Raw genomic sequence first — 27,519 nt, 5'->3', positions numbered from 1 at the left:
AGGAGGGGCCACTATACACTAGAATTAGAAGGAAAAAGGATAAATATATATACAGACTCAAAGTATGCTTACCTAGTCCTCCATGCCCATGCAACAATACAGAGAGAATGGGAATTCCTAACTTCCGAGGGAACAGCTATCAAACATCAGGAAGCCATCAGGAGATTATTATTGGCTATACAGAAACCTAAAGAGGTGGCAGTCTTACACTGCCGGGTCATCAGAAAGGAAAGGAAAGAAGAAATAGAAGGGAATCGCCAACCAGATATTGAAGCCAAAAGAGCCGCAAGGCGGGACCCTCCATTAGAAATGCTTATAGAAGAACCCCTAGTATGGGGTAATCCCCTCCGGGAAACAAGCCCCAGTACTCAGCAGGAGAAAGAGAATGGGGAACCTCACGAGGACATAGTTTCCTCCCCTCAGGATGGCTAGCCACCAGAGAAGGAAAAATACTTTTGTCTGCAGCTAACCAATGGAAATTACTTAAAACCCTTCACCAAACCTTTCACTTAGGTATTGATAGCACCCATCAGATTGCCAAATTATTATTTACTGGACCAGACCTTTTCAAAACTATCAAGCAGATTGTCAGGGCCTGTGAAGTGTGCCAAAGAAATAATCCCTTACACTACAGGCCATACATCTCAATCCCTGTATCTTTAACCTCCTTATTAAGTTTGTTTCTTCCAGAATCGAAGCTATAAAACTACAAATGGTTCTTCAAATGGAGCCTCCAATGCAGTCCATGGCTGAGATCTGCTGCAGACCCCTGGACCAGCCTGCTAGTCCATGCTCTGATGTTGGTGACATCGAAGGCACCCCTCCCGAGGAAATCTCAACTGCATGACCCCTACTACGCCTCAATTCAGCAGGAAGCAGTTAGAGCAGTCGTCAGCCAACCTCCCCAACAGCACTTGGGTTTTCCTGTTGTGAGGGGGGACTGAGAGACAGGACTAGCTGGATTTCCTAAGCCAACTAAGAATCCCTAAGCCTAGCTGGGAAGGTGACTGCATCCATCTTTAAACATGGGGCCTGCAATTTAGCTCGCACCCGATCAATCAGGTAGTAAAGAGAGCTCACTAAAATGTTAATTAAGCAAAAACAGGAGGTAAAGAAATAGTCAATCACTATCGCCTGAGAGCACAGGAGTAGGGACAATGATGGGGATATAAACCCAGGCATTCGAGTCAGCAATGGCAACCCCCTTTGGGTCCCCTCCCATTTTATGGGAGCTCTGTTTTCACTCTATTAAATCTTGCAGCTGCACACTCTTCTGGTCCGTGTTATGGTTTGAGCTGAGCTTTTGCTTACTGTCCACCACTGCTGTTTGCTGCTGTCGCAGACCCACCACTGACTTCCACCCCTCTGGATCTGGCAGGGTGTCTGCTGTGCTCCTGATCCAGCTAGGCGCCCATTGCTGCTCCCGATCAGGCTAAGGCTTGCCATTGTTTCTGCATGGCTAAGTGCCTGGGTTTGTCCTAATTGAGCTGAATAGAGCTATAACACTCACTGCATAGCCTAAGATTCCATTCCTTGGAATCTGGGAGGCCAAGAACCCCAGGTCAGAGAACAAGAGGCTTGCCACCATCTTGGAAGCGGCCTGCCACCATCTTGGGAGTTCTAAGAACAAGGACCCTCCCCATAACAATTGCGCTTACTTTATTTGGTCTTCCTGGTTCCCCTCTGAGACAAGCTTTTTTATTTTTTGTAGAGACGGAGTCTTGCTGTGTTGCTCAGACTGGTTTTGAACTCCTAGCCTCAAATAATCCTCTCACCTTGACCTCCCAAGTATTGGGATTACAGGTGTGAGCTACCCTGCTCGGCCCCTCTGAGATGAGCTTTAATATCCCCATTTCAAAACGAGTAAACTGAGGTTTGGAGTGGGTAAAGTGGTTCATTCATTCCTTCGTTCATTCATCCATCTATTCATTTATTCCACAGACATCTGATTTAGCAGCTATCCTACATCAGACAGGCTGACTCTGGGCATACGAAGATGATTAAGACAAAAATCCCTGTCCTCACAGTCCAGAATGAAGGACAGACACATAAAGATAAGTATAACACAAGATGGATCATGAATTGTAGCTAATATTTATTGGGTACTTACTAAGTGCCAGTGACTGCTGTAAGCTCTTGGTGTGTTTTACCCCTTCAGTTCTCCCCAACCTCTGTTAGATTGATTCATAGATAGGACTGAAGCCTGGTGATTGTCTGCGGTTTTATAAGTAACAAGTGGCAGAGCCAGGATGAATACCCAGTGGATGGGTATTAGTGCCAGAGGTCCCACTTGGCCATCAAGCTCTACCGTTTCTTGATGATAAAGTAGCACACGGGACCGTAAGTGAGTGGGGGGGACTAACTCAGTCCGACGTTCACAGTGTTCAGGGGAGATTTCCTGAAGGACTGAGGAATTAGCTAGACAGAGGTGAGTTGGGGGAGGCAGGGCCATCGCAGGGGAGGGCCAGACGTGGGAGCCACCTCCCGGAAATCTACACAGCACCTAGGCCAGGCAGGGACCGGAGCGTGTTTGGAAGGTGCGGAAGCAGGCAGGACCCAGCCTGGAAAGGAAAGTGGTCCGTATCCTAGAGGTAGCTGCAAATTTGAAGGGTTTTACGCAGGGGAGAGACTTGGTCAGATTTTTAGAAAGATCACGGGGGAGCGGGGTGAAAGTGGATGGAAAGACAGAGACAAGCACTGAGGCAGTCAGTGGGGAGGAGAGGAGAAATTCAGGCAGTCGAGTTTTCCCGATGATGGTTATTCGGGGGTTAAGTAGAGGACAGGGAGCAGTTGTAGAGGACACCCAGCTTCTGCTCCTAATCAGGGGGATTGGGGTGATCTGATGAGGTCAGTATTGGATGTCAACCCAGTCTTCTGGCGTCCAGTCCGTGCCCTTTTGCCTCTTGGCACTGCCAGCAATAATGCCCGCGGGCCACCGGTGAACCGGGCACTCAGCCTCCAACCCCACCCCTCCGGCGGCTGCGACGTGCAGTGTATCACTCTGGGCACCAGGGGGCGTGCCCGCACACTCTCGGGCCGCTCTGGCCCAGCCCATCTCAGTGGTCGCGGAAGGTGACGTGGACACGGAAGTGGTCGTCGTCGCGGCACCGGTGGGAGCTAGGCGCGGGGCTCTGAGTGCGGCCGGCAGGCGGACGGGCGGAGGTGATCTCACACTGGCGGCGACGGAGGGCTCAGGCGTCGTCGTTTTGGTGGGGGACCGCTGAACTGACAAGCGGCATTTCAGCTCCTTTCGCCTGCCAGTCGGAACCCCCTACCATGACCAAGGCCGGTAGCAAGGGCGGGAACCTACGTGACAAGCTGGACGGCAACGAACTGGACCTGAGCCTCAGCGACTTAAATGAAGTCCCGGTGAAGGAGCTGGTCAGTATCGTCCCGCGAGACCCAGGCGCCCACCTTCGCCGGGCGCTGGCGCCTGTGTGGGCCACCTACTTTCCCAAGCAACAGTTTCCTTTTCTTTAAAAAAAAAAAAAGCGGGGTGGTGGGACCGAGTCCCCTGGGAGGCCGCGTCCAGCCCAAGGTTCTTCCCGGGATGTACACGTGTCACTTTGGCGCAGTTCCAGAGCATAGGGAAGATCTGCTTCTCTGGCCCTAGACTTTTTACAGGCCGAGAAACGAATCTGCCACCTTTGGGGGACTTTCACAGCGCCCAGCTCCATGCCCGACCCAGAGTGGGAGCCCACGGAGCAGTTACTGGATGTATTCGAGAATGAATGAGTGACTCGTTCCGGGGGAGTAGGCCTCCTAGTAGACCTGGGTGTGGCCCAGAACCTGGCTCTTCTAGGAAGCTGGCAATTCCAGCTGGCTGCCCGAGCCCTGAGGCAGCCTACCTCGAAGAAACTAAAGTCTCCCCCCAGCTTGGCTGGTAAAGTCTCATCCCAATTCCGCTGAAACTGGCGGGAGTCCCCTTCGCCCCTCTCTCCCCCAACCTTTCTCCTGTAAACTGAGGCTTATACGGCTCCTGGAAGATTAGGCATCTAGTTTTGTCCACGTGGAACTAGTTCCCACATCCCTGCTTTTCTTATTCAGTTCCCCCTCCCACCCCCGCCAACGCCCTACTAGACTCACTTTGGGTGACCCACACTTTGCTTTCTTACGTTGATAAATTACATTTGCCTTGGGCGCTGGGCCCAGTCTTTCTTCTACAGTGGACGGGTATTAGACGATGGTTAGAACCGGGTTTCCAGCCCCTCCCAGCTCCATTGCTTAATAGCTGAGTGCCCTTGGCAAGCTAGTTAGCCTTTATGCTTAGATCTCCTCATTTATACAATGGTGATAATAGTTTCCATCTCACACGCTTAATGCGAGATTAAATGCCATTGTAATGGAAAATGCTTGGAAGGTGCAAATACTGATACTCGTAGCTGGTATTATGGTTTTTCCCACTGTAGTATTTAAAACTGTTTTAAGTGGTCAAACTTCACTTCATGACTTTGTGACAAAGTGCAGTTTGCCAGAGGATCCCTCCTTTACTACCCCAGGAAGATAGATGGCCAGCCTTATTTCACCATGCCCTAGGACTGCTCTCTGAAATCATGTACTCCAGGCATCTGAACAGCCCAGCATTAACCTTAGGGAGAAAGTTTTGCTGAGCTTGTCCAGCCTGGACACCATGAGAAAATAGAGTGGGCTGTGCGGGCTTTTTTTTCTTTTTTTTTGAGACGGAGTTTCGCTCTTGTTGCCCAGGCTGGAGTGCAATGGCGCGATCTCGGCTCACCGAAACCTCCGCCTCCTGGGTTCAAGCGATTCTCCTGCCTCAGCCTCCCGAGTAGCTGGGATTACAGGCATGTGCCACCGTGCCTGGGTAATTTTCTATTTTTAGTAGAGACGGGATTTCTCCGTGTTGGTCAGGCTGGTTTTGAATTCCTGACCTCAGGTAATTTGCCCACCTGGGCTTCCCAAAGTGCTGGGATTACAGGCGTGAGCCAATGTGCCGGACAGGGCCTTGTTTTTTCACTCTGTCATTCACTCTGCTACTTACTCGATCAGTCATGATTCAGGAAACATGTATGGATATTGAGTACCTGTTCTGAGGAAGGGCCTGAACTGGGGAGTATGGAAATTGCAAAGCTTTATTAGACACTGTCCCTGCCCCGAAACCTAACAAGAGGGACGCTGGGTAATATTTATTTTTCAAGTGCTAGGAATAATGTCTAAATCTAAATTTTGCTTTCCTTCTGTCCTTCCCGTTTTTTTTTTTTTTTGGAGATGGGGTCTCACTGTGTTGCCCAGCCAGCCTCAAACTCCTGGGCCCAAGCGATCCTCCTGTCTCAGCTTTCTGAGTAGCTGAAACTATGAGACTACAGATGTGAGTCCCTGTGCCTCGCCTAAGGTTTCCCTTCTTGGATGTTGTACAGCCACATCCCTTCTGTTTGCATTCTTCCTTAGATCATTGTTGACTGGCTCATTTTTCCTCTTATTCCCAGGAATGTTCCTCTTTACTGCCATTTTAAAAAGGCCTTTCCTAATCGTGGGAACTTTCTCTGGAAAATACTTCATTAACAGATGTCACTGAATTGTTCCAGGTGTTGGTCTGACAGGTTTTTCTCATCCTGTTTTACCTAGGCTGCTCTTCCAAAGGCCACCATCCTGGATCTGTCTTGTAATAAACTGACTACTCTACCGGTAAGACTGGCATGCAGCCATGACTCCTTCTGGTGCCTCGGATGCATCTCCTTCTTGTTTCGAGGGTGGATGGGGGGTGGGAGGGTGTCATAAGGCATAATTTCAGGATAGGCCTACAGGCAGGCTATAGCTAAATCTGAGTGTGTAGGGGAGGCATAGTGGAGTGGGGTGGTTAGTCTCAGTGGGAAAGGAACTGACATGGAGGCCTCATTCTTCAGAACAGTGATAAAGTAAGGCCACAGAAAACTAGACTCAATAGGATGCTGAGTAACTTACTGGGCCCATCTTTTTTCTACATTATTTTATTCCTCTGAAAAATAGTTTACCTCCCTACTGCGTAGAGGATGCGGAGACCATTTTGTAAGTTGCTCTGCATTCCAGGGAGAAAGCTGTGAACAGCTTCCTTGTGCATCTTTTGGTGGGGAGCAAGAAAGAATGTGATTTTATGGGACTACCTTATCATTATTCTCCCAAAGGACTTGAATTAGTTGAGATTTGCTCAATTTGGTCAGCACATTCAGTCTATAATCAAATCCTTTTGATTTTTCTTGCACAACATCTGCTAGTTCTCTTTCTGCTCCACTTGTGTAGACAGTGGATTCATTCAGCCCCTCAGCCTCTCGGACGCAGCAGTGCTCCTGCACGGTCGGGCCTAAGTGGGCTATTGTTGCCTCTTCCACCCATCACTCTAGCTGTGCCACTCCTTGCTGTACTCCAGAGTAACTTCCTATTTGGCCCTGGCTGTGGCTCAGGGATCAAGTTCAGGAGTTGGCAATGTCCTTATTGGATCATTAGTCCACTCACCTCTCAGTATACTCCTAGGCCTTGCTCATTGTCCATAGTACCTTCCCACAGCTCATCAAAAACTTTCTAACATTCAAAAAGCATCTGAGATCCCACTTCTTCCAGAAAGTATTTTGTGTTGAATAAAAGAAGAATATGTTGGGAGCTGTGGTTCATGCCTATAATCCCAGTAACTCAGGAGGCTGAGGTGGGAGAATCACTTAGCCCAGGAGTTTGAGACCAGCCTGGACAACATAGCAAGACCCCATCTCTAAAAAAATAAAAGCAGGGTAGCAATTCCTTGCAGCCGCACTCCTATTGTACACTTTGCCAGATGGTCATTCAGCCAAGTGCACTTTTCAATCTGAGCTTGTTCTGTTGTCTGTACTGACAACTTCCATTTCACTCTGCACTGCAGATCCACTGGCATTTCCAAGTCCCTAGAGAGCATGAATAGTGCCTCATTAGCTGAAGTTGTACCATCGCTTTCAGATGAGTGCTTAGCAAAGGTTTAATGTCAGGGGGATGTTTTGACCTGTGTTGAGAAAGAGCCAGGACTTGGGAAGGATGGGCCCCAGCCTGTTCAGTTAGTTATTCACAGAATGTCCGTTGAGCATCTGTGTTAAGTACTGTGCTAGGCGCTGCAAATAACAAGAATCAGACTGAGTACTTCAGGAGTGCCTGATCTTTTTAAAATGTATGAGCACACTGTTTTCACAGATCCTATGAATGGTGAGCATAGGGTGCTGTGGAAGGACAGAATGGGTCCCACACCACTCCAGGAGCAGTGTGGAGGGTGGGCTGGAGCAAGAAATGAGGATGAAGAAATAGTGTTTTGTGCCTACTTTGTGCTAAGCCCTTTTCCATACACATCTTGGTAATTATCACCAGGAATGGCAGATGTTCTCTGCATTTTCATTTGAGGAAGAATGGCTGCTAACAGTAGAACCAGGATATTTACAGAGGGTACCTTTGACTTGAGGGCTTCCAGACTGTTACACCAAAGTGTGTGAGCCCAAGGCTTAGATGAGGAGTGTCCAGTCTTGTGGCTTCCCTGGGCCACATTGGAAGAAGAGTTATCTTGGGCTACACATAAAATACACTGATGAACTGAAAAAAGAAGAAAAAAAAATCTCGTAATGTTTTAAGAAACGTTACAAATTTGTGTTGGGCCACATTTAAAGCTGTCATGACTCGTGTGTTGGACAAGCCTAGCTTAGTTTCTCTCTTTGGATCCTAGTCGGATTTCTGTGGCCTCACACACCTGGTGAAGCTAGACCTGAGTAAGAACAAGCTGCAGCAGCTGCCAGCAGACTTCGGCCGTCTAGTCAACCTCCAGCACCTGGATCTCCTCAACAACAGGCTGGTCACCTTGCCTGTCAGCTTTGCTCAGCTCAAGGTAACAATTCATGAACCAGTGTTTCATGGCCAGGTGTGGCAGAGAACTCAGGGACTCTGGAGCACGGCCCTGAGAAAGACTGACAGAAATACCCCCTTGTTGTCCTGCCTCAGATGGCGCTTCCTATAGGTGGAACACAGAGGGCATTCTTCCTGCTCATTTTGTTCCACCCTGAGGTGGATGTGAACTTGGGCTTAACAAGCGTCTTTGCCCATTGCCCATCTCTTTAGAACCTGAAGTGGTTGGACCTGAAGGATAACCCCCTGGATCCTGTCCTGGCCAAGGTGGCAGGTGACTGCTTGGATGAGAAGCAGTGTAAGCAGTGTGCAAACAAGGTAAGCAGCAAACTCCTGGTGGCTCCTTATATACTCCCCTGGGATTTCTCCTCCTCCTGTTTTTCCCTCCTAGGGCACCTGGAGCTTTGTGTGGAGTTAAGCATTCAGGTCCCAGTAAAATATGTCCACTATGAGCCTGTCAAGCAGAGACCTTTGTTTCTGCATTTACTTTATTTTTTTGTTTTTTATTTGTTTTGAGACAGAGTTGCTCTGTTGCCCAGGTTGAAGTGTAGTGGCACAATCTCAGTTCACTGCAGACTCCGCCTCCCAGGTTCAAGTGATTCTCCTGCCTCAGCCTCCCGAGTAGCTGAGATTACAGACACCTGCTACCATGCCCAGTTAATTTTTGTATTTTTTAGTAGAGATGGGGTTTCGCCATGTTGGCCAGGCTGGTCTCGAACTCCTGACCTCAAATGATCCGCCCACTTTGGCCTTCCAAAGTGCTGGGATTACAGGCGTGAGCCACTGTGCCCGGCCTGCATTTACTTCACAAGTCGCAGAACAAGACTGCCTTCTCTACTGCAGTACTTCCTCTCTTAAGAAGCCAGGAGCTTGCATGATGTAACATGACACTGTGTGGACAGTTGTTTTAACAGTACCAGGGGGTTAGGGGCCATGGCCTTTCTGAGGCACAGTCATAGGAATGTTGATAATAAAAGCGATGTTAAAGATGTTACAGCTGTAAGTTTATAGCTGTAAGCAGACACGTCCTGGGCAGACCTGGTATTTGATTACAGTTGAGTCATCTGACATAGGAGTGAGGAACTGAAAGCAGCATGCAAGACAACCATTGACTGTGGTCAGTAGCCTGGAAGGTGCCGTACCCTGCCTATTAAGAACAGCATTATGCCTGTCTTAATAACTCCAACTATAGTCACTTTTTCCCTCCAGCTTTGGAACATTGCTGCTCCTTCAGCTGAGCACCAAATGACTGAGTTGGCTATGTTTAAGGTGCATGTTGAACAAAAAAGACTTAACTTTAGTTACTAGATTTCATGGGTGAATGGATGAGTCTCTGCTGTCTCAAGTAGAGAGTAAGAGAGTAAGATACGTCTTATCATTAGCTCAGGGCTTCTTATATAATCTCATCATCTGTATCATCACTTATTACAATAAATCAAGTGCAAAGTTAACACAACCAAGTAGCTAAGACAAGAGTTTTCCCTTAGATGAGAACAGTATAAGTGCTCAGTGAAATCCTCTTTTGAAAACTGGGTGCTGTAGGAGTGATGTCTGTTCTGAAAACTGACAGTAGCTACCATTGATTACTCTTTCCTTGTCCTGGATGCTTTCCATGCACCATCTCACAATCCTCAGAGCCCTGAGGAGTCGGCATTACTTTGATTTCTCTGACACAAGAAACCCGTAGCATATACATACCTTTCATTCATCCATCCATCCATTCATTCAGTAGATGATATGTGGAACCATAGGAAATTGATGATATTCCACAGTTTTTGACATACAAAAATAATTTTTATTGAGTACAAAGGCCTTTTTTGTATTTGCATATGTCTTTCAGCCAAAGCTCCAGGCAACATAGTGGATGTGGTAACTAAAGCCATGGTCCCTGGCACAGCTGTCCTAGAGCTGCAGCACACCTTTAGGCTTTGTAGGGAAATGGCCTGGGCCAGTCAGAATCAGGTCGCCTGTCTGCAGGAATTAGTTGAGGTCTTACTAGCTCTGTCCAGGTAAGACCTAAACCCTGGTGGGTATATGGGTTAGTCTTAATCAGCTTGGTACATATTAAAGCAACTTTTAAAAATGATTTGTTCAGTGTATTCATCAAGTGCTTACTGTATGCTATGAACTAGGGTAGCTAGACAAAAATTTACCCTCCAGGAGCTCACGGACTCCAGACTATGAGGATCTGTCCCATTTCTGCATTGCCTGTGTTTTCAGGTAATTAATTTTTGTTGTTGTTGTTTTGAGACGGGGTCTTGCTCTGTCACCCAAGCTAGAGGGCAGTGACACGCTCTCAGTTCACTGCAATCTACGCCTTCCAGGTTCAAGCAGTTCTCCCACCTCACCTTCCTGAGTAGCTGGGATTACAAAGGCATGCCACCACCGCTGGCTAATTTTTGCATTTTTAGTAGAGATGGGGTTTCACCATGTTGGTCAGACTGGTCTTGAACTCCTGACCTCAGGTGATCCACTCCCCTCACTCCTCTTCCTCAGCCAACACCCTGGACTCTCACTTTCCACACTCCCTGCATCATGGCAACGGGACCCATGACTTCTCCACTGCCTGAGTGCCCTGAGCCCTAACTCTGGGTCCAGACCTGATTTCTTTTCTTTCTTTTCTTTTTTTTTTCTTTCTTTTTTGAGATAGAGTCTTGCTCTATCGCCCAGGCTGGAGTGCAGTGGCACAATCTCGGCTCACTGCAACCTCCACCTCCCAGGTTCAAGAGATTCTCCTGCCTCAGCCTCCTGAGTAGCTGGGATTACAGGCGTGAGCTACCATGCCTGGCCCAAACCAGGCTCTTGAAAGGAGATCCTTTTGCTGGTCTGCTCCTGAATACTTCTTATGATGGGTGTGTGCTTGTCTGGAGGTATGCCTGTCTGGAGTTTTCTAGAAATAAGAATTAAATATGAATATTCATGTCTGTCTCATGGGCATGCATATTCAAATGTAATTGTTAAGTGCAGTAGTAAAACAAGACCCTTTTGCTAATAGTTTGGGTTTTCTTCTTTTTTTCTTACATGGTAAAAAAATAAACAACAGTACTTACTGAGCACATACAATGCCAGAGATTATACAAGGCAGCCAGTACAAGTTATATTATTTATTCTTCACAACACTTCATAGAGGTACATCTTATCTCTGTTTTTTAGATCAGAAAATTGGCTCAGAAAGGTTAAGTCACTTGCCAAGGTTATACAATAAGGAGTAGTCAGGATTGCGTTGGGCTCCAAGCTTACACTCTGTCCCCTACAGGTGAAGAATACCAGCTTAAAAAAAATACAAACAGAAAAGGTCTTTACGTACTCCACGCACCATAGCGAGAATCAATGCGATTGTGTGCTTAGAGGTCATCCGTGAGCGAGTTGATAGGGATCTGGGGAGCTCAGAGTGCCGAGTACAAGTGTGCTGTGCGTAGGCTTCTCTCGGAGCTTTCCTGTGCATGTGGTGAAAGTGTGTGGGACAAGCTTTGCCCTAGGAATGCAGGGGACTGTGCTCAGGTCTTAGCTGTGCTGCTTTCTGGCCATTAGCAGTGGACAAATTACCCTATGCGTCTTGGTTTTCTTCCTTTTGAAATGGGAATCAGCCATTCCTCATGTATGTATTGAATGCCTGTGATTAGCTAAACTCTGTGCTAAGCATGCCCTGGGGGATACCTACAGACCAGACAGTGGTTTCTGCCATTAAGGAATCTGCCATCTTATGACCAAGCCAGATAGGTAGCAAGTGGTTACAATGTCCTGTGTTGAATTCCACAGGAGTAGATGGAGGGGGACTTAAGGTAGCCAAAGGAGGGGCAGTCAGGAAGGCGTGTTGGAGGAAATGCTGCCAAGTTGTTGCTGAGGATCATATGGAATCATGCATGTGAGAGTGAGTGTAAATGGCAGAACTTTTTACAGATTCAAGTTGGAATTGTGTTTCACTTTTTTCTGGCAGTTTTAATGACCTGGGCTCATATCACTCTTCTCCAACTAAGGTTGGCACAGTAATTTTAGGATGCAAAGATACAATTAACTCCATTAGTTTGGTGGTGGTGGTGGTGATTGTTTTGAGATAGGGTCTCACTCTTCACCCAGGCTGGAGTTGCCGTGGCGTGACCACAGCTCACTGCAGCCTTGACCTTCTGTGTTCAAGTGATCCTCTCTCCTCGGCCTCCTAAGTAGCTGAGACTACAGGCATGTGCCACTGCGCCTGGCAAATTTTTTACATTTTTCTGTAGAGACAGGGTCTCATGTTGCCGAGGCTTGTCTTGAACTCCTGGGCGCAAGCAGTCCTTCCACCTCGGCTTCCCAAAGTGTTGGAGTTACAGGTGTGAGCCACCACATTCAGCCTAATGCTTTTAGTTCTACATTGCTATCATGATAATCTGGGAGCCTGAAAATAGTCTGTTTTGAGACTTCCCTGAGCAAACGTGACTGTGAAGAGCACTACTTTTCCTCCTTTCCCTTTGCAGGTGTTACAGCACATGAAGGCCGTGCAGGCAGATCAGGAGAGGGAGAGGCAGCGGCGGCTGGAAGTAGAACGTGGTAGGTGGCTGTTCCTCTTGTAGTTGTCTTTCAGGTCCTCATCCCAGCCAGTGGATTCTCATGCTTCAGGAGCTGGGATCCAGTAGAACAGTCATGAAGAGCAGTAATTGGGCGGTGAGGGGACAGTATTGTGTTGGATGGTATCATCTTTATCTGATGAATCTCTCTTCAGTCCTGGCTTCTCTGCTGAGCTCTAGAGGCAGTCAACTGTTTATAGTTCATCTCTGCTTGGAGGGTTAATAGGCACTCATATGAAGTGTGGCTAAAAGAGATTCCTGATGGCCCTTCAGTCCCTCCTAGTGTTCCCTGTAATAGGAAATCACTTTCCCTGTAGTTATTCAAGCCTGAAATATGAAAGATGTTAATGACTCCTTTTCTTCTGTAATTCCCACATCCAGTCTGTCAGCAAGTCCTATGTGGGACTGTTTCTCCAGCTCCGGTGCCATCTCTGTAACCAGCCACCATTCTGGGACCACCACAATGCCTTCCAGCATGTCTCCATGATGCTGCCATCTCCTTAAACTCAGTCTCTTCACAACAGTCCGGGAGATCTTTTTAAGACATAATTAATTATGCTACTACTTGCTTAAAACCCTCTAATGGCATCCCACTGAACTTAGAATGAAATCCAAACTCATTGACAAGGCCAGCAAAACCCACCTTGGCCCAAGCTTGCCTGCCTGCTCTCCACCGGCCTTGTTGCACACACGAATGAGACTGTGCCATTAATTTCAGCTTGAATACACCAACTGCAGTCTCACTCAAGGGCTTTGCTGGGTTTCCTTTTCCCTTAGTCTCTACATGCTGGCTTCATATTCCCACATCTCTGCTCAAATGTTGCCTTAGGTTAACTGTAACCCTTTAGAACCACCGGACTAGAGTAGCCATTCTACTTTCACTTTGTCATACCCTGTGTTAGTTTCTTCTTTTTTTTTTTTTAATTATTTTTTGAGACGGAGTCACACTCTGTTGCCCATGCTGGAGTGCGGTGGCACGATCTTGGCTCACTGCAACCTCTGCCTCCTGGCTTCAAGCCATTCTCCTGCCTCAGCCTCCTGAGTAGCTGGGACTACAGGTGCCCCTCTGCTAGTTTCATTTAGGGCACAGATCACTGTCCTCTTTACGTTCACCTGTTTATTGTCTCTTCTAGAAGGTAAATGATATAGGCACTGGAACGTGGCCTGTTTTCTCCATTGCTGCATCTCAAGCACTTAGAATAACCCCTGGCACATAGTAGGTGACTGGCTGGCTGATTTCTGAGCCCCTCGCTGGAGGACTCCTGTGGTTCAAGAAAGGATATGTACAGTAGTGATTACAGGCAGTCCTTGAGAGCACCATGCCAAGTTACAGCCATCCCTTATTACGCATGGCCACTGTGGCAAGGCAGGCCCATGTTTACTGTGAGCCCTGCTGCCTTCACCTCTCAGTGGCCCGTGTTCCCTAGAGGCTGGGTGGAGTGTGTTCTTGGCATTCTGGTGCCCAGCTGGAACTTGGAGCTTGTTTCTACATGGAGAAGCAGTGGAAAGCTACAGTATTTACAGTAGTACTATTCAGCTACATTATGGCTAACATGGGCTTTTAAGCCCTAAAAGGACATTTAACCATCATTTGTGGCATTCTGGCTTTGGAAAAATATATTTCAGACTTCCAAATAACTAATTTGGAAATGCATTTTTAGAACCCAATAATTTGGAGGTTGTAATTTGGAAGTGTGTAAACATGCTTGAACTGTTGAGTAAATCTGAAGGTGTTCCTGTGTTCAGTTCTCAGATTCATGAGTTCAAGTCTAGAGGCTACTCTGACAAACTATTAGGCTTATTTGTTTTTTAAGACTAGTCAAGTGCAGGCTGGTCCTAGTGCAGTGGTGTTTACAACTAATTGATCACAACCAGTTAGAGATTTCTTTCTTCCTTCTCCACTCCCACTTCTTCACTTGACTAGCCTTTTAAAAAAAAACGAAAGCAGTCAGTGCAATAGTAAGAAGGTAAGTTCACTTTTTTAAAACAACATTGCCATTGTTACTTTTTTTCTTTTATTTTCTTTGAGGCATGGTCTCACTGTGTCACCCAGGCTGGAGTACAGTGGCATGATCACGGTTCACTGCACCGTCTACCTCCTGAGCTCAATCAATCCTCCCACCTCAGCCTCCCAGGTAGCTGGGACTACAGGCTTGCGGCAGCACACCCGGCTAATTTTTTCTTTTTTTTTTTTTTTGTAGAGACAGTCTTGCTATGTTGCCCAGGCTGGTCTCGAACTCCTGGCCTCAAGTGATACTCCCAGCTTCACCTCCCAAAGTGCTAGGGTTATAGGCATGAGCTACTGTTCCTCGCCTCATTGTTTCTAACCCTAAACTTGAGTGCTCATTTTCTCTTCTCACTTGTCCCCCCCATGCCACATTCATTTCTGAAGCTTGGGAAGATGGGAGTCCCATAGAAAACTGCCATGGTTTTTTCTCTTCATAGCTGAGTTCTAGAAGGCTATCACTTGCTATGCCTTCTGAGTCAGTACCTAATTCTAGAGGAGCACCACTTATCCCTCACGCTTTTCTTAGGTCCTCCTTGTTATTTTACCCTAATTTCTCTGCTGCTTGAGGATAGGAACCTCGTAATCAGAATCCATTCAGCAAACCCTGAGAGCAGCTGCTTTTGGGGAGGGCTACTTCCAGGAGCAGAAAGATGACTGTTTCCTTTGAATATTTCTTATGTGAACCATGGCACCAGGGTAAAGGTGGCAGAATCTGTACTTTTAATCACTTGGGAAAGCAAACTGATAGAGTGTTTGAGAGAGAAAAGTGAAATTTTGGTATGTTTTGTTGTAGAGGCAGAGAAGAAGCGTGAGGCCAAGCAGCGAGCTAAGGAAGCTCAGGAACGGGAACTGCGGAAGCGGGAGAAGGCGGAAGAGAAGGAGCGCCGGAGAAAGGAGTATGATGCCCTTAAAGCAGCCAAGCGGGAGCAGGAGAAGAAACCTAAGAAGGAAGCAAATCAGGCCCCAAGTAAGTTTTCTGCCTGTTGTAAGGTTCCAGCAGGGGTACAGTGGAGACACTCATGTTTCCAGGCATAGATGACTGGGTGAGCAGACCTGCACACCTTAGTCAGATACATTACACTCTAAAGCTTGGGAGTGGATGAGAGGTTTGGTGCCAGGGAACGGGGGGCTCTCCTCGGGAGCTAGTGCCCAGTCTGCTTGTTTCTCTAGTACCCACATAACTTCTGTGCGGGTGTTTTGGTCAGATATGTCTTGGAGCATTCCCGGAACAGATTCTCACCTTTTAGAGGTGAGGTTCTAAAATCATTGAGATATGCAAAAATCACACATGTTCAAGTTTACTTTTTATTTTTCGAGACAGAGTTTCACTCTTGTTTCCCAGGCTGGAGTGCAATGGCATGATCTCGGCTCACTGCAACCTCCGCCTCCCGGGTTCAAGAGATTCGCCTGCCTCAGCCTCCCAAGTAGCTGGGATTACAGGCATGCACCACTACGCCCGGCTAATTTTGTATTTTTTGTAGCGATGGGGTTTCTCCATGTTGGTCAGGCTGGTCTCAAACTCCCAACCTCAGGCGGCCTCCCCAAGTGCTGGGATTACAGGTGTGAGCCACTGTGCCCAGCAAGTTTACTCTTAAAAGTGCCTTACAGTCAGGATCTGTGGCTCAGGCCTTTAATCCCAGTTCTTTGGGAGGCTAAGGTGAGATCACTTGAGCCCAGGAGTTTGAGACCAGCCTGGGCAACATAGAGAGACTCTGTCTCTACATAAATTTAAAAATTAGCCAAGTGTAGTGGCACACACCTGTGGTCCCAGCTACTTGGGAGGCTGAAGCAGGAGGATCATTCAAGACCAGCCTGGGTGACAGTGAGACCCCTCTCTGCTTGAACACAAGAGGTGTCATTTTCCCTGCATTCAGGGAGGCATATTGTATAGAAAACACAGTTTTGTGTTTTACCTGAATATGTCTGGTTGAATTTCGTTAGTGACGTGGCTCCATATGCTGCAGGGGATCAGATACTCTCTGGGTGAAAAGGGACCCCTGAGGGAGAGGCAGGTGAGGGAAGGAGCTCTGTACAGAGAGTGGAGGCCTGTGGCCCTACCCCTACTCACCCTTGTCTTGAGCAGCACAGGACCACAGGCCTCCACCCTCCTGATCTCACTGGTTTTTAATTTCCTTGTTGAAAATGAAGATCATACAGGGTAGTAATAAGGATTAAATGAGGAAGCAGGGTCATACAGTTCCTGGCATTGTGGATACTTAGTCAAGTTTTTTAAAATTTTGTCTAAAAATCTCAAAACCAATTTTTTTCTAATTAAAAATGTTCATTGCAAAGAATTGAGAAAAGATATCTATCTAGATACATATATCAGAAAATGGCAACTACCTGTACTCCCCCATTCCTAGCAATCATCACTGCTTACAATATGGTGTATTACCTTTTGGGCTTTCTTTTTATATACACATTATATCATAATGACAATAATGATAAATCCTGACCCTGTTTCCCCAAGTGGACAGTACTCTGTCAGCGCTGGGTGCCTCCTGATAAGCCCCTCCCTCTGCGATCCCAAGAGGTGTGGATCACCATGTTACCAAGGAGAACTTAGGACCCTGAGGGCTGTGAGCTACATGAGACACGCAGAATGAGTCCCAGTTTCAAATCTACCCCCTCGAGATCCAAGGAAAAAGGTGTTTCTGTTTCAGTCTCTGGAGACATTTTTGTCTTCAGGGCCTGGAGAGTTTTTGCTTGAGTAAGGGATGTAGGTAGATCTGTACGGAGGAGACTAGCAGAGATTGGTATAGAGTGGGTCTCCTCTGACTGAACTTGTTTTGTCTACTGTTACTGTTCCTCTAGAATCTAAGTCCGGCTCCCGTCCCCGCAAGCCACCACCCCGGAAGCACACTCGTTCCTGGGCTGTGCTGAAGCTGCTGCTGCTGCTGCTGCTATTTGGTGTGGCGGGAGGGTTGGTTGCTTGTCGGGTGACAGAGCTACAGCAGCAGCCCCTCTGCACCAGCGTGAACACCATCTATGACAATGCGGTCCAGGGTCTACGCCGCCATGAGATCCTCCAGTGGGTCCTCCAGACCGACTCTCAGCAGTGAGCTTGTCCCCAGCACCTGCTGCCTCCCAGCCTTGGAGTTTGGATTCCTATGGAATTGGGTTCTGCTGGACACAACCTCTTTTTAGCATCAGACCTACCTGCCATCATCAAATGGCTGCAGATTAGGTACATGAGACCTCCTCTTTGTAGGACTTCTTCGTTCCTTAGGGTTCCCTGGTGGAATGAGGAGAAATGGGAGGTGGCGGCAGGGGGAGCAGTTACCTGCATGCCTAAAGGAGTAGGCTTGGGGGTGGGGAGAGAGAAAACATAGCCTCTTCTAGTTGTTATACAAAGCTATGTAAAGGCAAGGCTCATTTCTACTAAATGGTCAGCTGTCACTACATTTATACTTTCGTATGCCACAAACCCTTTCTTTCATGCCTCCCTGGGGAATCAGGGCAGATCAGGAGGAAGTTTTTGGGGACTAAAACACCACACTCAGTAAATCCAGTCTAAATTGGGGGGTAGGGGTATTCCTGTTTTCTTCAGGACCTCAGAGATAAAAGCATTTTAGCAGCCACACAAAATCTCTGGCTATGAAAGGGACTTCATGACCATCCAGTCCAATATAACACTTGCAGACAGAGAAACAGGTCTTCCATGACTTGCCTAGTCTCCCAGCTAGTTTGAGGCAAAACTGGATTCCCACTCTGGTATTCTTTCTTCCCTTTACATCATTTTCCCTCCTTTGTAATGTCCTGAGAGACTAGAACTCACACCAGAATTGATCATTCCTCAGGCGAAGCATAGAATCTTTCATGGTAGACAGATTTTGTGACTCAGAGATAGAAATCTCTTGCTATCATCACGTCATGGCAGCTCCTGTGGAGTCCTGCCCAACTTATGTGGCTTCCATAAAATGGCAACAGTCCAGGCTCCTTGCCTCAATTTTAGAGCATTAATTCCCTAATTGCCAGTAAGCAAGGAGGTGGATCTCTGCAAACCTACACTGTCTATGACAGCTCTGGTTGTATTTGGTGTGACTAAATACCTCAAAGGCAACCTGCTTTTGCAGGTTTTGAAGTGTCAGCTTCGTAAGACACTGAGATTTAGAATTGTTTGATTCTAGACCATAACTGAAGGGAATAAATGGAAACAGGAAATGAAGGGAAACAGGTAGCATCATGGAGCTGAAAAGTGGTGCATCACCCAATGACTAGCACAAACAAGGATCGCACTGTCCATTCTCTTGTCTGCTAGAGTAAGCATTTTCTTGCCTCCTTTGCTTCATCTTTTCACAACAGCTGGATAGAGGGATCAGAAATGACTGTGTCATGGTGCTCATTCACTGCAAACTCCCAGTTGCAAGCTCCTTGGCTCCCCCGGAGGGAGCAAGAATCTGTCATAGTTCAGAGACAGAGGGCCTTTTAGCCCTAATGACCTTTTGCATGGGACTGCCACTCATGATTGTCCTGATATTAGAAGAAAGGACTTTGTTAATCTTCTCCCCCATAGCTCTGCTGCGTAGGTCTACACCTTACTCAGAATCACTACACATTCCTTTAGTCTTCCTCCAAGCTCCAGAGCCATTGGTACAAATGCTTTATTGAAACTAAATACATAATACATACAATGAGATGAAGACAATATAGAAGTCTGCATAGTCATCATAATCCCGTTCCTTGGCCGGCTGAGGCAGCTCAGTGGCTGAGCCCAGTCAAGCCAACCCACAGCTTCACTCACAACTTCAAGATTTGATGCTAATTGTTTTGGATTTCTACAGTTATTAAATACGTGTCTGAGTGGACTGTCTTTGTTCCTTTGTGTTTTGAGGGTTGGCTGGGTAGGAGTAGGGGTGGTTTGTGACAGTGAATTTTTGCCAGGAGAGGAACATTAAATGCCGAAGGTGGGTGGCAGTATTTCAGTCTCTGCCCCATCTGACAGGCAGACCTTCACAAATAACAAGACCCAGGAAAGACTGGGCCTCACCTAGGCTTGTCTCTTCATTGGAGGTGCTGCCACTCTCTTCATTGCAGTCAGGCTCTGAGGGTGGGAAGGTGGAAGTTTCCAGCTTTACATCCCATCCCTGAGGGCTAGAATCCGTCAGCACTATCTAAAGAGAGATGTGGCTGTAAAGTGGTCATCTGAAGGTAGATACGCCTGGATAGCTCTGGTCCAACGCGGCGAGAAGTGGATGTCACACCTTCCCCACGGCGCACCTGTATGTCTGCAAGCAAATTCTGGCGTTCTTGCTCCGAAAAACACTGCCGATAAGCCTGGAAGTGGTAGATGACCTCTTAATATGGTACCATCCACAGTGATCCCTTCTCCATGAGCGTAGAGGGTGCTACGCTTGGCTTGGGGCATGAGAACCTGTCCTCCCTCCCTGGGTCAGCATTAGCAACTCTGATCTTAGCAGACCTGCACCACTGACCTGTGAGGCCTTTGTGGGCCCTCATCAGTTGTCCATGGGAATCTGGAGGCTCATTGAACTCGCAGGCAGTGGGCAGTGACCCCTGAGCTCTGGAGTGGCATACCTGTACCAGGAGCTGTGGGGAGGGATAGGCATCCACAACTGCGCTGGCCGTTTCCAGGCTGACTCGGTTCAGCTGCTGAATCTGTCTCCTCCAGACCAGTGCAAGACCCCTGCCAGCACGGTCCACCTTCACCCCTCCAGCCCAGTCACTCTCCACACAGAAGGAGAAGGTAGTTTCATCTCGGAGTTTCCTGCAACAGCATAGTTGGAGAGCTGTAAGTTGCTTATTACTCTCTTATACCTGTTCCCTCAAGTTGGAACTGAAAAACCCACCCACTGACGTTGGAAGAGGTGGGCACCATGTTACATCTGGCCTTTTTGTGCCTTTGACAATTTGCTCACTTTGTTCCCAGGTATAGTGCCAGTTGCTAATTCATTTAAAAACTACATCTAGTCCATTTTAGTAGAAGAAAAGGTACCAGATTTTGATATTTGGCAATCTGGAGTCTATTTCTGGTTCTTCTCACTGCTAGGACCTTAGACAAGTCAGTCTCTTCAGGCCTCAGTCCCCTCAAGTATAAAATAAGACTTGGACTGGATTGTCTCTGAGGTCATTTACTTATTTTAAATTCTGACAACGAACACTCCTTGAACTAAGTAGGCTAAAAATTTGCTTTCCGAGTGCGTATTACATTGTGATCTGACCTGTAATTAATCCTGGTAACTTGGCCTATGGTAACCTGGCCTATGATGTCAGCCTGCAGAACACATACTGACACATAAGCGAAAGGAGAATATTGGAAAAGGGGCTAGGCTTGAGGACTAGTCCCAAGAATCCCCAGCATGACGTCAGCTCCTTCTGCCTCCAGCTTGAGAGACAATGGGCTGACTGCAGAGATGAGGGGAAAGGGACATTTGCTTTGACTGCAAGAGCCATGGTAAAGGACAAGGCCCAGCGTGGAGGCTGGACTTGCTGGGGTTACTCACTTGAAAGGTGTCTCAGCCACAGCCTTTGTGAATGCACATGTGAAGTCGGCCAGTTCTTTCCAGCTCTGCACAATTTGAGCCTGGGCTTCTGTGTGTAGCTGCAGATCCACCAATGCCTAGAAACCCAAAAGCAACGATGGACTGGAAGGGTAGAGAGAGACTAGCTGCAAGTCACTGTCCACTAAAGCCACACCCCAGCCCCTTGGCTCCCTGTTTGGCACCTTCTCTCTTTCTCAGTGCCAAGGCAGAAAGCAGTATGCAGCAGGTATTTTATTCTCTATCAAAAGGAAGTCTCAGGTGACCAGTGAGTACCCAGCCCGATTCAGGCAACAGGACATTCTTACCTCTTCAGCGTCTACCCTGGATACCATGGACCTTATGCTGGCCTCTGGTTGTTTCTGTTGCTTCTCCTTGGTCTGTTTATTTGTTCCCTGTTTCCCTCTGCTTGGAGGATTGTGAGTGCTGGTGCAGGGGAGGAAATCAAAGGACAGCAGCTCCAGGCTGAAGTCAGGCAGAAGATGCGGAAGAAGACTGGACCAGAGCATCCCCCCGGGCTTGTTAGAGACAGATTACCTTGCAGAGTGACCTCCATCTGCGAAGAATAAACTCACCCCTCTTGGCCCAAGAGCTGCCCCTTTTAACATGAAATCACCAGGGCAAATCCAAACCTGAAGCATTTCTCCTGATCCACAATCACCAGTGACAGAGCTTTCCCTGCTGTCCTTGCTGTGATGTCAGTTACAAAGCCCTGAAGCGTTTCCTTCCCTTTTATAGTGCTGTCCAGGCTTCCCTGCATGAAGGGGCAGAAACTGCATTAATACTTACTTCCTAGTAAGAGTCAGCCCTCTGTTCCATGTCCTCCCACCCTCTGGCTCTGCCCACCTGCTTTCCACTGTAGATCATGGACACAAATGCCTCTGCCCGGAGCAGCACCAGGACTGTTGGCTCCTCCACCCAGTCCTCTCCGTCCTGCCAAAGTACCCGGAACACAGCCCAGGGAAGGAGGTCAGCAGGTAATGAGCACCTGTGAGAGTGGCCCAGGTCTTCTGGGTGAATGAACTAACTCCCATCCCTTATGCATTATCCCTCTGGAATGAAGTCACTGTGGCAAGAAACAGTGTTGCTGTCCCTCCCAGCCCTCAATTGTTCAGTCTTGGTGCCCTGCATCTCAGAGACAGTGAATAAGAAAAGAACATAGCAGCCGGGCGTGGTGTCTCACGCCTGTAATCCCAGCACTTTGGGAGGCCAAGGTGGGCGGATCATGAGGTCAGGAGTTCGAGACCAGCCTGGCCAACACGGTGAAACCCCATCTCTACTAAAAATACAAAAATTAGCTGGGTGTGGTGGCACATGCCTGTAATCCCAGCTATTCGGGAGGCTGAGGCAGGAGAATTGCTTGAAACTGGGAGGCGGAGGTTGCAGTGAGCCGAGATCACACTACTGCACTCCAACCTGGCAACAGAGCTAGACTCCATCTTAAAAAAAAAAAAAAGGAACACAGCAGGCCAGGCATGGTGGTTCACACCTGTAATCCCAGCACTTTGGGAGGGCTAGGTGGGCGGATCAGCTGAGGTCAGGAGTTTGAGACCAGCTTGGCCAACATGGTGAAACCCTGTCTCTACTAAAAATACAAAAAAATTAGCTAGGCGTGGTGGTGCATGCCTGTAATCTCAGGTACTCGGGAGGCTGAGGCAGGAGAATCACTTGAACCCAGATGGTGGAGGTTGCAGTGAGCCGAGACCACGCCATTGCACTCTAGCCTGGGCAGCAGGGTGAAACTCTGTCTCAAAAAAAAAAGGAGAAAGGAACATAGCAAGTTGAAAGGGGCTGGGGCCAATTTGTTCTGTACATTTTGAATAGGGGAATGGAGGAAAGGGAAACTCTTTCAAAGGATTTAGTACAAGCAAATGACTCTGGCTTTGAAGGTAGATGCCGTGAGCTGAGTGGCCCTTACAAACACATAGGTTTTTTTGCGACAAAGACAAGAATCACAAGGGAAACTTCAGTTTATGAGAGCACCCCCTGTTTGTCACAGGTAGGGCATAATCAAAGTCAAGGATGCCTCAAGGCCAACAATCCTCCAGCAGTACAGTATTATGGAGGAATTGGGGAGCAGGACTTTTATAGAAAGTTTTCTGATTGGGTCCCTATAAGCAAAGCAAGAACTATACTACAGCAAAGTATAGGTCGGGGGAGCTCTGGGTTCTCATTCCCGTTGTGATCCTCAACAAGGCTTTTAACTTTTCTGGGCCCCAGTTTCCCCACCTGTGATGTGGGGAGAAGTCCTACCCTATAGGATGACTGACAGAAACACAAGAGAGAATGTGGGAGTGCCTTGAGAGGGTAAGCTGCCCCAGAGTAAAAAGTGTGGGGAACTGTCCCGTGTTACTGAGAAAGTTATCAGATGCAAAAAAGAAATCAAAGAGAGGAAAAAATACGTTTTTTTTTTCTTTTTTCATACAAGATGCTTCTGGTGAGATAAAGAATCTTAGTGCCAGGCAAGGTGGCTCACACCTGTCATCGCAGCATTTTGAGAGGCCAAGGCAGGCAGATTGCTTGAGCTCAGGAGTTCAAGACCAGCCTGGGTAACATGGCAAAACCGCGTCTCTACCAAATATACAAGCTCCACTCTACGATCTCTACAAAAAACACAGGGCCCACATGTCTTCTGGCTCCCAGCTGGGTGTCACCAGCGGGGAACCCGAGGAGAGGACTAGTGAGAAGGAGGAAAGTGAAGTCAGGGTATTTTTCCCCTGGCTCCCTCCCAGTGGGGTCACCTAGGGTTTGCTGTCCCCCTCTATGGCAGCTCATAGTTTTGCTCAAGGTGGTCCTCTCTCCATTTCTCTCTCCTGGATTCTGTTAACCACTCCTTCCCCTCATCCCTTCTGGCATAGGGATGGTAACAGCTATGCCAATGGTTCTCAACCGGGGGTGATTTTTCCCCACAAATCACATCTGGCAATGTCTGCAGACATTTTTTATTGTCATGACTGAGAGGGGTACATTAGTAGATAGCGGCTAGGAATGCTGCTAAACATTTTGCACATCACAGGACAGCTCCCAAAACAAAGAATTCTCCAATCTAAAATGTCAATAATTCTGAGGTCGAAAAACCATAAGTTGTGCTGTTATTACTGTGAGGTACCATGCTGTCACTAGTAGTTTCCTCGTACCCTGCCCATGCCTTGGCAAACAGTCCCTTTATTCAATCTTCCTTCAATTACCCTGAGTTGAATGTGCCATCTGTCTTCCTGCTGGGGCCTTGACTGCTAAGTATCCTTTAAAATAAAAGCATATTTATCCTGTAACTGCAAGGGGAGGAGGAGGAGGAAATGTCAGCCAGAAAACCCCTACCTCAGACGGCCCAGCCCTTCTCCTCCAAGTGACACTGCAAGGCACAGCCTGCGCCTCAATCACACAGCGGCACTCCATGGACTGCAGTGCTCCCAGGAGCTGGCCCCCACCTTCCATCTGTAAAAGCACTGCAACAGATAGAAAAGAGACTGTCAGTGGGTGGTCCAGAAAGCGGATAACTCAGCACAGGACAAAGATAGATGTGAGGACCTGGATCCAGCACCACAATGATGTGTTTTAAGCATTCCTCTGGCCTCGGGGCTTTCATCCTGGTAACCAGTGCTGCATTCTTTCTTTCCCATTGTCTCAGGGTGCTTTCCTTCTGCTTTGCTTGTCTCTGCTGCCGGCATCCCTGTGAGCCTCTTCCCTGGACCTTCTGACTCTGCTTGGTTTTCTTCTGTGGTGGGAGGATGTCAGAATTTGCTTTGGTTACTACCAAGCTGCTGCTCTGGCCAGGGCAGGTAGAGGGGTAGGCTGGAAGCTGATGGCATGGATCTAAGATCAGGTCCTTGTTATCTGCTGCACTCCTCTCTGGGGTGTCATGGAGAGGAACTTCAGGCATCTTTGGAAAGGGCTGCTTTTTCCAGTCACGTGATACACCTTCATTATTTTGATGATCCAAAACACTTTTAATTGGGGAGCTAGAGTCCTCAGGGCTCAGTTGCTTGTAGGTCAGAAACTTACATGTAAGCCTTTGAGCCAGAGGAATAAATTCTTCTTCATCTTCACTTCCACTGCTTAGCAACCTGACTGGCTGCGTTTGTGTGACAGTTTCAGCTGTGTCTGACACAGATGGTGAAAGTAACCCTGGTGTTGGAGGACAGGAGGCTTCAGAATCTGAGATGTCAATCACTACAATCTTCTCCTCCCTCTCAGGCTGTCTCCTCTTTGTTGAAGATGGTTCCTTCTTCAGAAAGGCAAATGTTGGCAACTCCTCAGAGTCACTATCACCAGAACCTCGTGAGGGTGATGACTTCTTCAGAGCCATCAGTATGTGCTATCAAATAATTCCCTAAAAGGAAAAGAGACATAAGACACAGACTAGAGCATTCAATTCAGTCCACCAGCTGTATTCCATAGCCAGGCTTTATGACGTAAATATAAGATACAGAGAATACAGAAACAGAGAAATATGACATGGTCCCAACACATTCAATCTGGAACTCTAACTCTTGGTAATCTAACAGGAATCCTCCTCAAATTCTTTCCAGGTCAAGCTGAGATATAAACAAAGTAGAGTTACCATTACAAAAATTTTTTTTTTTTTTTTTTGAGACGGAGTCTCGCTCTGTCGCCCAGGCTGGAGTGCAGTGGCCAGACCTCAGCTCACTGCAAGCTCCGCCTCCCGGGTTCACGCCATTCTCCTGCCTCAGCCTCCCAGGTAGCTGGGACTACAGGCGCCGGCCCCTTCGCCGGGTTGTTTTTTGTATTTTTAGTAGAGACGGGGTTTCACCATGTTCGCCAGGATGGTCTCGACCTCCTGACCTCGTGATCCGCCCGCCTCGGCCTCCCAAAGTGCTGGGATTACAGGCTTGAGCCACCGCGCCCGGCCCATTACAAAATTTTAATGGGGGGAGGTAGTAACAAGATTTAACACCTCCACACCCTTGTTGATCTTCACATTTGAAATGGAGATGTCAAAAGTTATTCTTTTTTGAGATGGAGTCTCGCTCTGGCACTCAGGTTGGAGTGCAGTGGCACAATCTTGGCTCATTGCAACCTCACTCCCAGGTTCAAGCGATTCTCCTGCCTCAGCCTAGCTGGGATTACAGGCACCCACCATCACGCCTGGCTAATTTTTGTATTTTTAGTAGAGACGGGTTTTCATTATCCTGGCCAGGCTAGTCTTGAACTCCTGACCTCAAGTGATCTGTCCGCCTTGGCCTCCCAAAGTGCTGAGATTACAGGCACGAACCACCACACCTGGCCAAAAACTGTTCTTTTTAAAAATTGAGATATAGGCTGGTTATGGTAGCTCATGCCTATAATCCCAGCACTTTGGGAGGCCAAAGCAGAAGGATCACTTGAGTCCAGGAGTTCAAGAACAGCCTGGGCAACATAGTGAGAACTCGTCTCTACAAAAAAATACAAAAATTAGCTGGGTGTGGTAGCTCACACCTGTAGTCCCAGATACTCAGGAGGCTGAGGTGGGAGGATCGCTTGAGCCTGGGAGGTCAAGGCTGCAATGAGCTGTGATTGTACCACTGCACTCCAGCCTGGGTGACAGAGTGAGACCCTGCTTTAAAGAAAAATAAATAAAATAAAAATAGAGATATAATTTGCACAGCACAATATCCTTTTAAAAGTGTACGTTCAGTAGTTTTTTAGTATATTCACAATGTTGTGCAACCATCATCACTATTTTCATCACCTCAAAAAGAATTCCTGCAGCCATTAAGCAGTCATTGTCCATTTCCTCCCTCTCCCCAGCTCCTGGCAACCATACATCTGTCTCTATGCATTTGCCTATTCTGGATATTTCATATAAATAGAATCATATAATATGTGGCCTTTTGTGCCTAACTTTTTCCACTCAGCATGTTTTCAAGGTTGATCTATGATGTAGCCTGTATCAGCACTTAATTGCTCTTCATGACTGAATAATATTCCATTGTATGGATACGCTACATTTTGTGTATCCATTCATCACTTGGACATTTGTTTCCATTTTTTTGGCTATTATGAATAATGCTGCTATGAAAACTGATGTACAACTTTTTGTGGGGGTATGTTTTCAAATCCCTTTCGTGTATATACTTAGGAGTAAAACTGCTGGGTCATATGCAAAGCTAATCATTCCTGGAACATTTACTAACACTGTAGGTATGACCCAGGAGGAGACATGTAACCTGCCTAGGCCTCAGTTTCTTCCTTAGTAAAACAGGGATGATAACAGCACCCATTTTATAAGGTGGTGAGAATTAAATAAAATAAGGCACCCATCGCGCTTAGTATAGCATCTGGCACACAGCTGGCTGAATAAAGTAAGTTGAATGACTAGGGAGGGGGCCTCATCTCTGACTCTTCGCTGGGCCTCCGTTGACATCTGCAAATGAGGGTGATCAGCGGGCCCCTCATTTGCAGATTAGCGGGCCCCTGCCCGACAAGCTCTGCGCCTCTCAGGCTGGCGGTCCGCGGCAGAGGCTCCAGGACGCCCTAGCCACCAAGACTCTGCAGAGCGGTGCTCAGGTGGGAAGTCCCGACCAATCCGCTGGCCTGCGGCCGGGGACGCTCACCTGCAACTTCTCCCGCCACTCTTTCATCCGCTACGCAGGGCCCGGAAGTAGATCTCCTGATAGCGGAAGCA

General features: G+C 47.6%; 2 protein-coding genes across 3 annotated transcripts; one reads left to right on the top strand and one right to left on the bottom strand.

Annotated features, from left to right (window-relative positions):
- The first annotated feature begins 3,053 nt into the window (after positions 1-3,053).
- LRRC59 (leucine rich repeat containing 59) lies at positions 3,054-19,202 on the top strand. The gene is made up of 7 exons (XM_011959955.1): positions 3,054-3,381; positions 5,584-5,643; positions 7,667-7,825; positions 8,056-8,160; positions 12,297-12,369; positions 15,188-15,361; positions 17,209-19,202. Exons 1-7 carry the CDS (start codon positions 3,277-3,279, stop codon positions 17,454-17,456), a joined length of 924 nt encoding a protein of 307 aa, XP_011815345.1. The 5' UTR covers positions 3,054-3,276; the 3' UTR covers positions 17,457-19,202.
- On the bottom strand, positions 18,981-27,506 carry EME1 (essential meiotic structure-specific endonuclease 1). 2 transcript variants are annotated; one of them, XM_011959956.1, is made up of 9 exons: positions 27,449-27,506; positions 24,423-25,224; positions 24,213-24,340; positions 21,741-21,827; positions 21,527-21,648; positions 21,203-21,359; positions 20,859-20,974; positions 19,933-20,122; positions 18,981-19,671 (listed from the first exon to the last, which is right to left on the bottom strand). In XM_011959956.1, exons 2-9 carry the CDS (start codon positions 25,198-25,200, stop codon positions 19,489-19,491), a joined length of 1,761 nt encoding a protein of 586 aa, XP_011815346.1. In that variant the 5' UTR covers positions 25,201-25,224; positions 27,449-27,506; the 3' UTR covers positions 18,981-19,488. The 2 variants fall into 2 exon arrangements, with proteins under 2 accessions (XP_011815346.1, XP_011815347.1); XM_011959957.1 differs by having other exon boundaries at positions 21,203-21,320.
- Between the last annotated feature and the right edge of the window lie 13 nt (positions 27,507-27,519).

This window comes from Colobus angolensis, unplaced genomic scaffold (genome assembly GCF_000951035.1).
Source record: "Colobus angolensis palliatus isolate OR3802 unplaced genomic scaffold, Cang.pa_1.0 Scaffold50, whole genome shotgun sequence".
NCBI classification, from domain to species: domain Eukaryota; kingdom Metazoa; phylum Chordata; class Mammalia; order Primates; family Cercopithecidae; genus Colobus; species Colobus angolensis.
The sequence above is the reverse complement of the archived record's forward strand: the minus strand, read 5'-3'. Positions and strand labels throughout refer to the sequence as shown.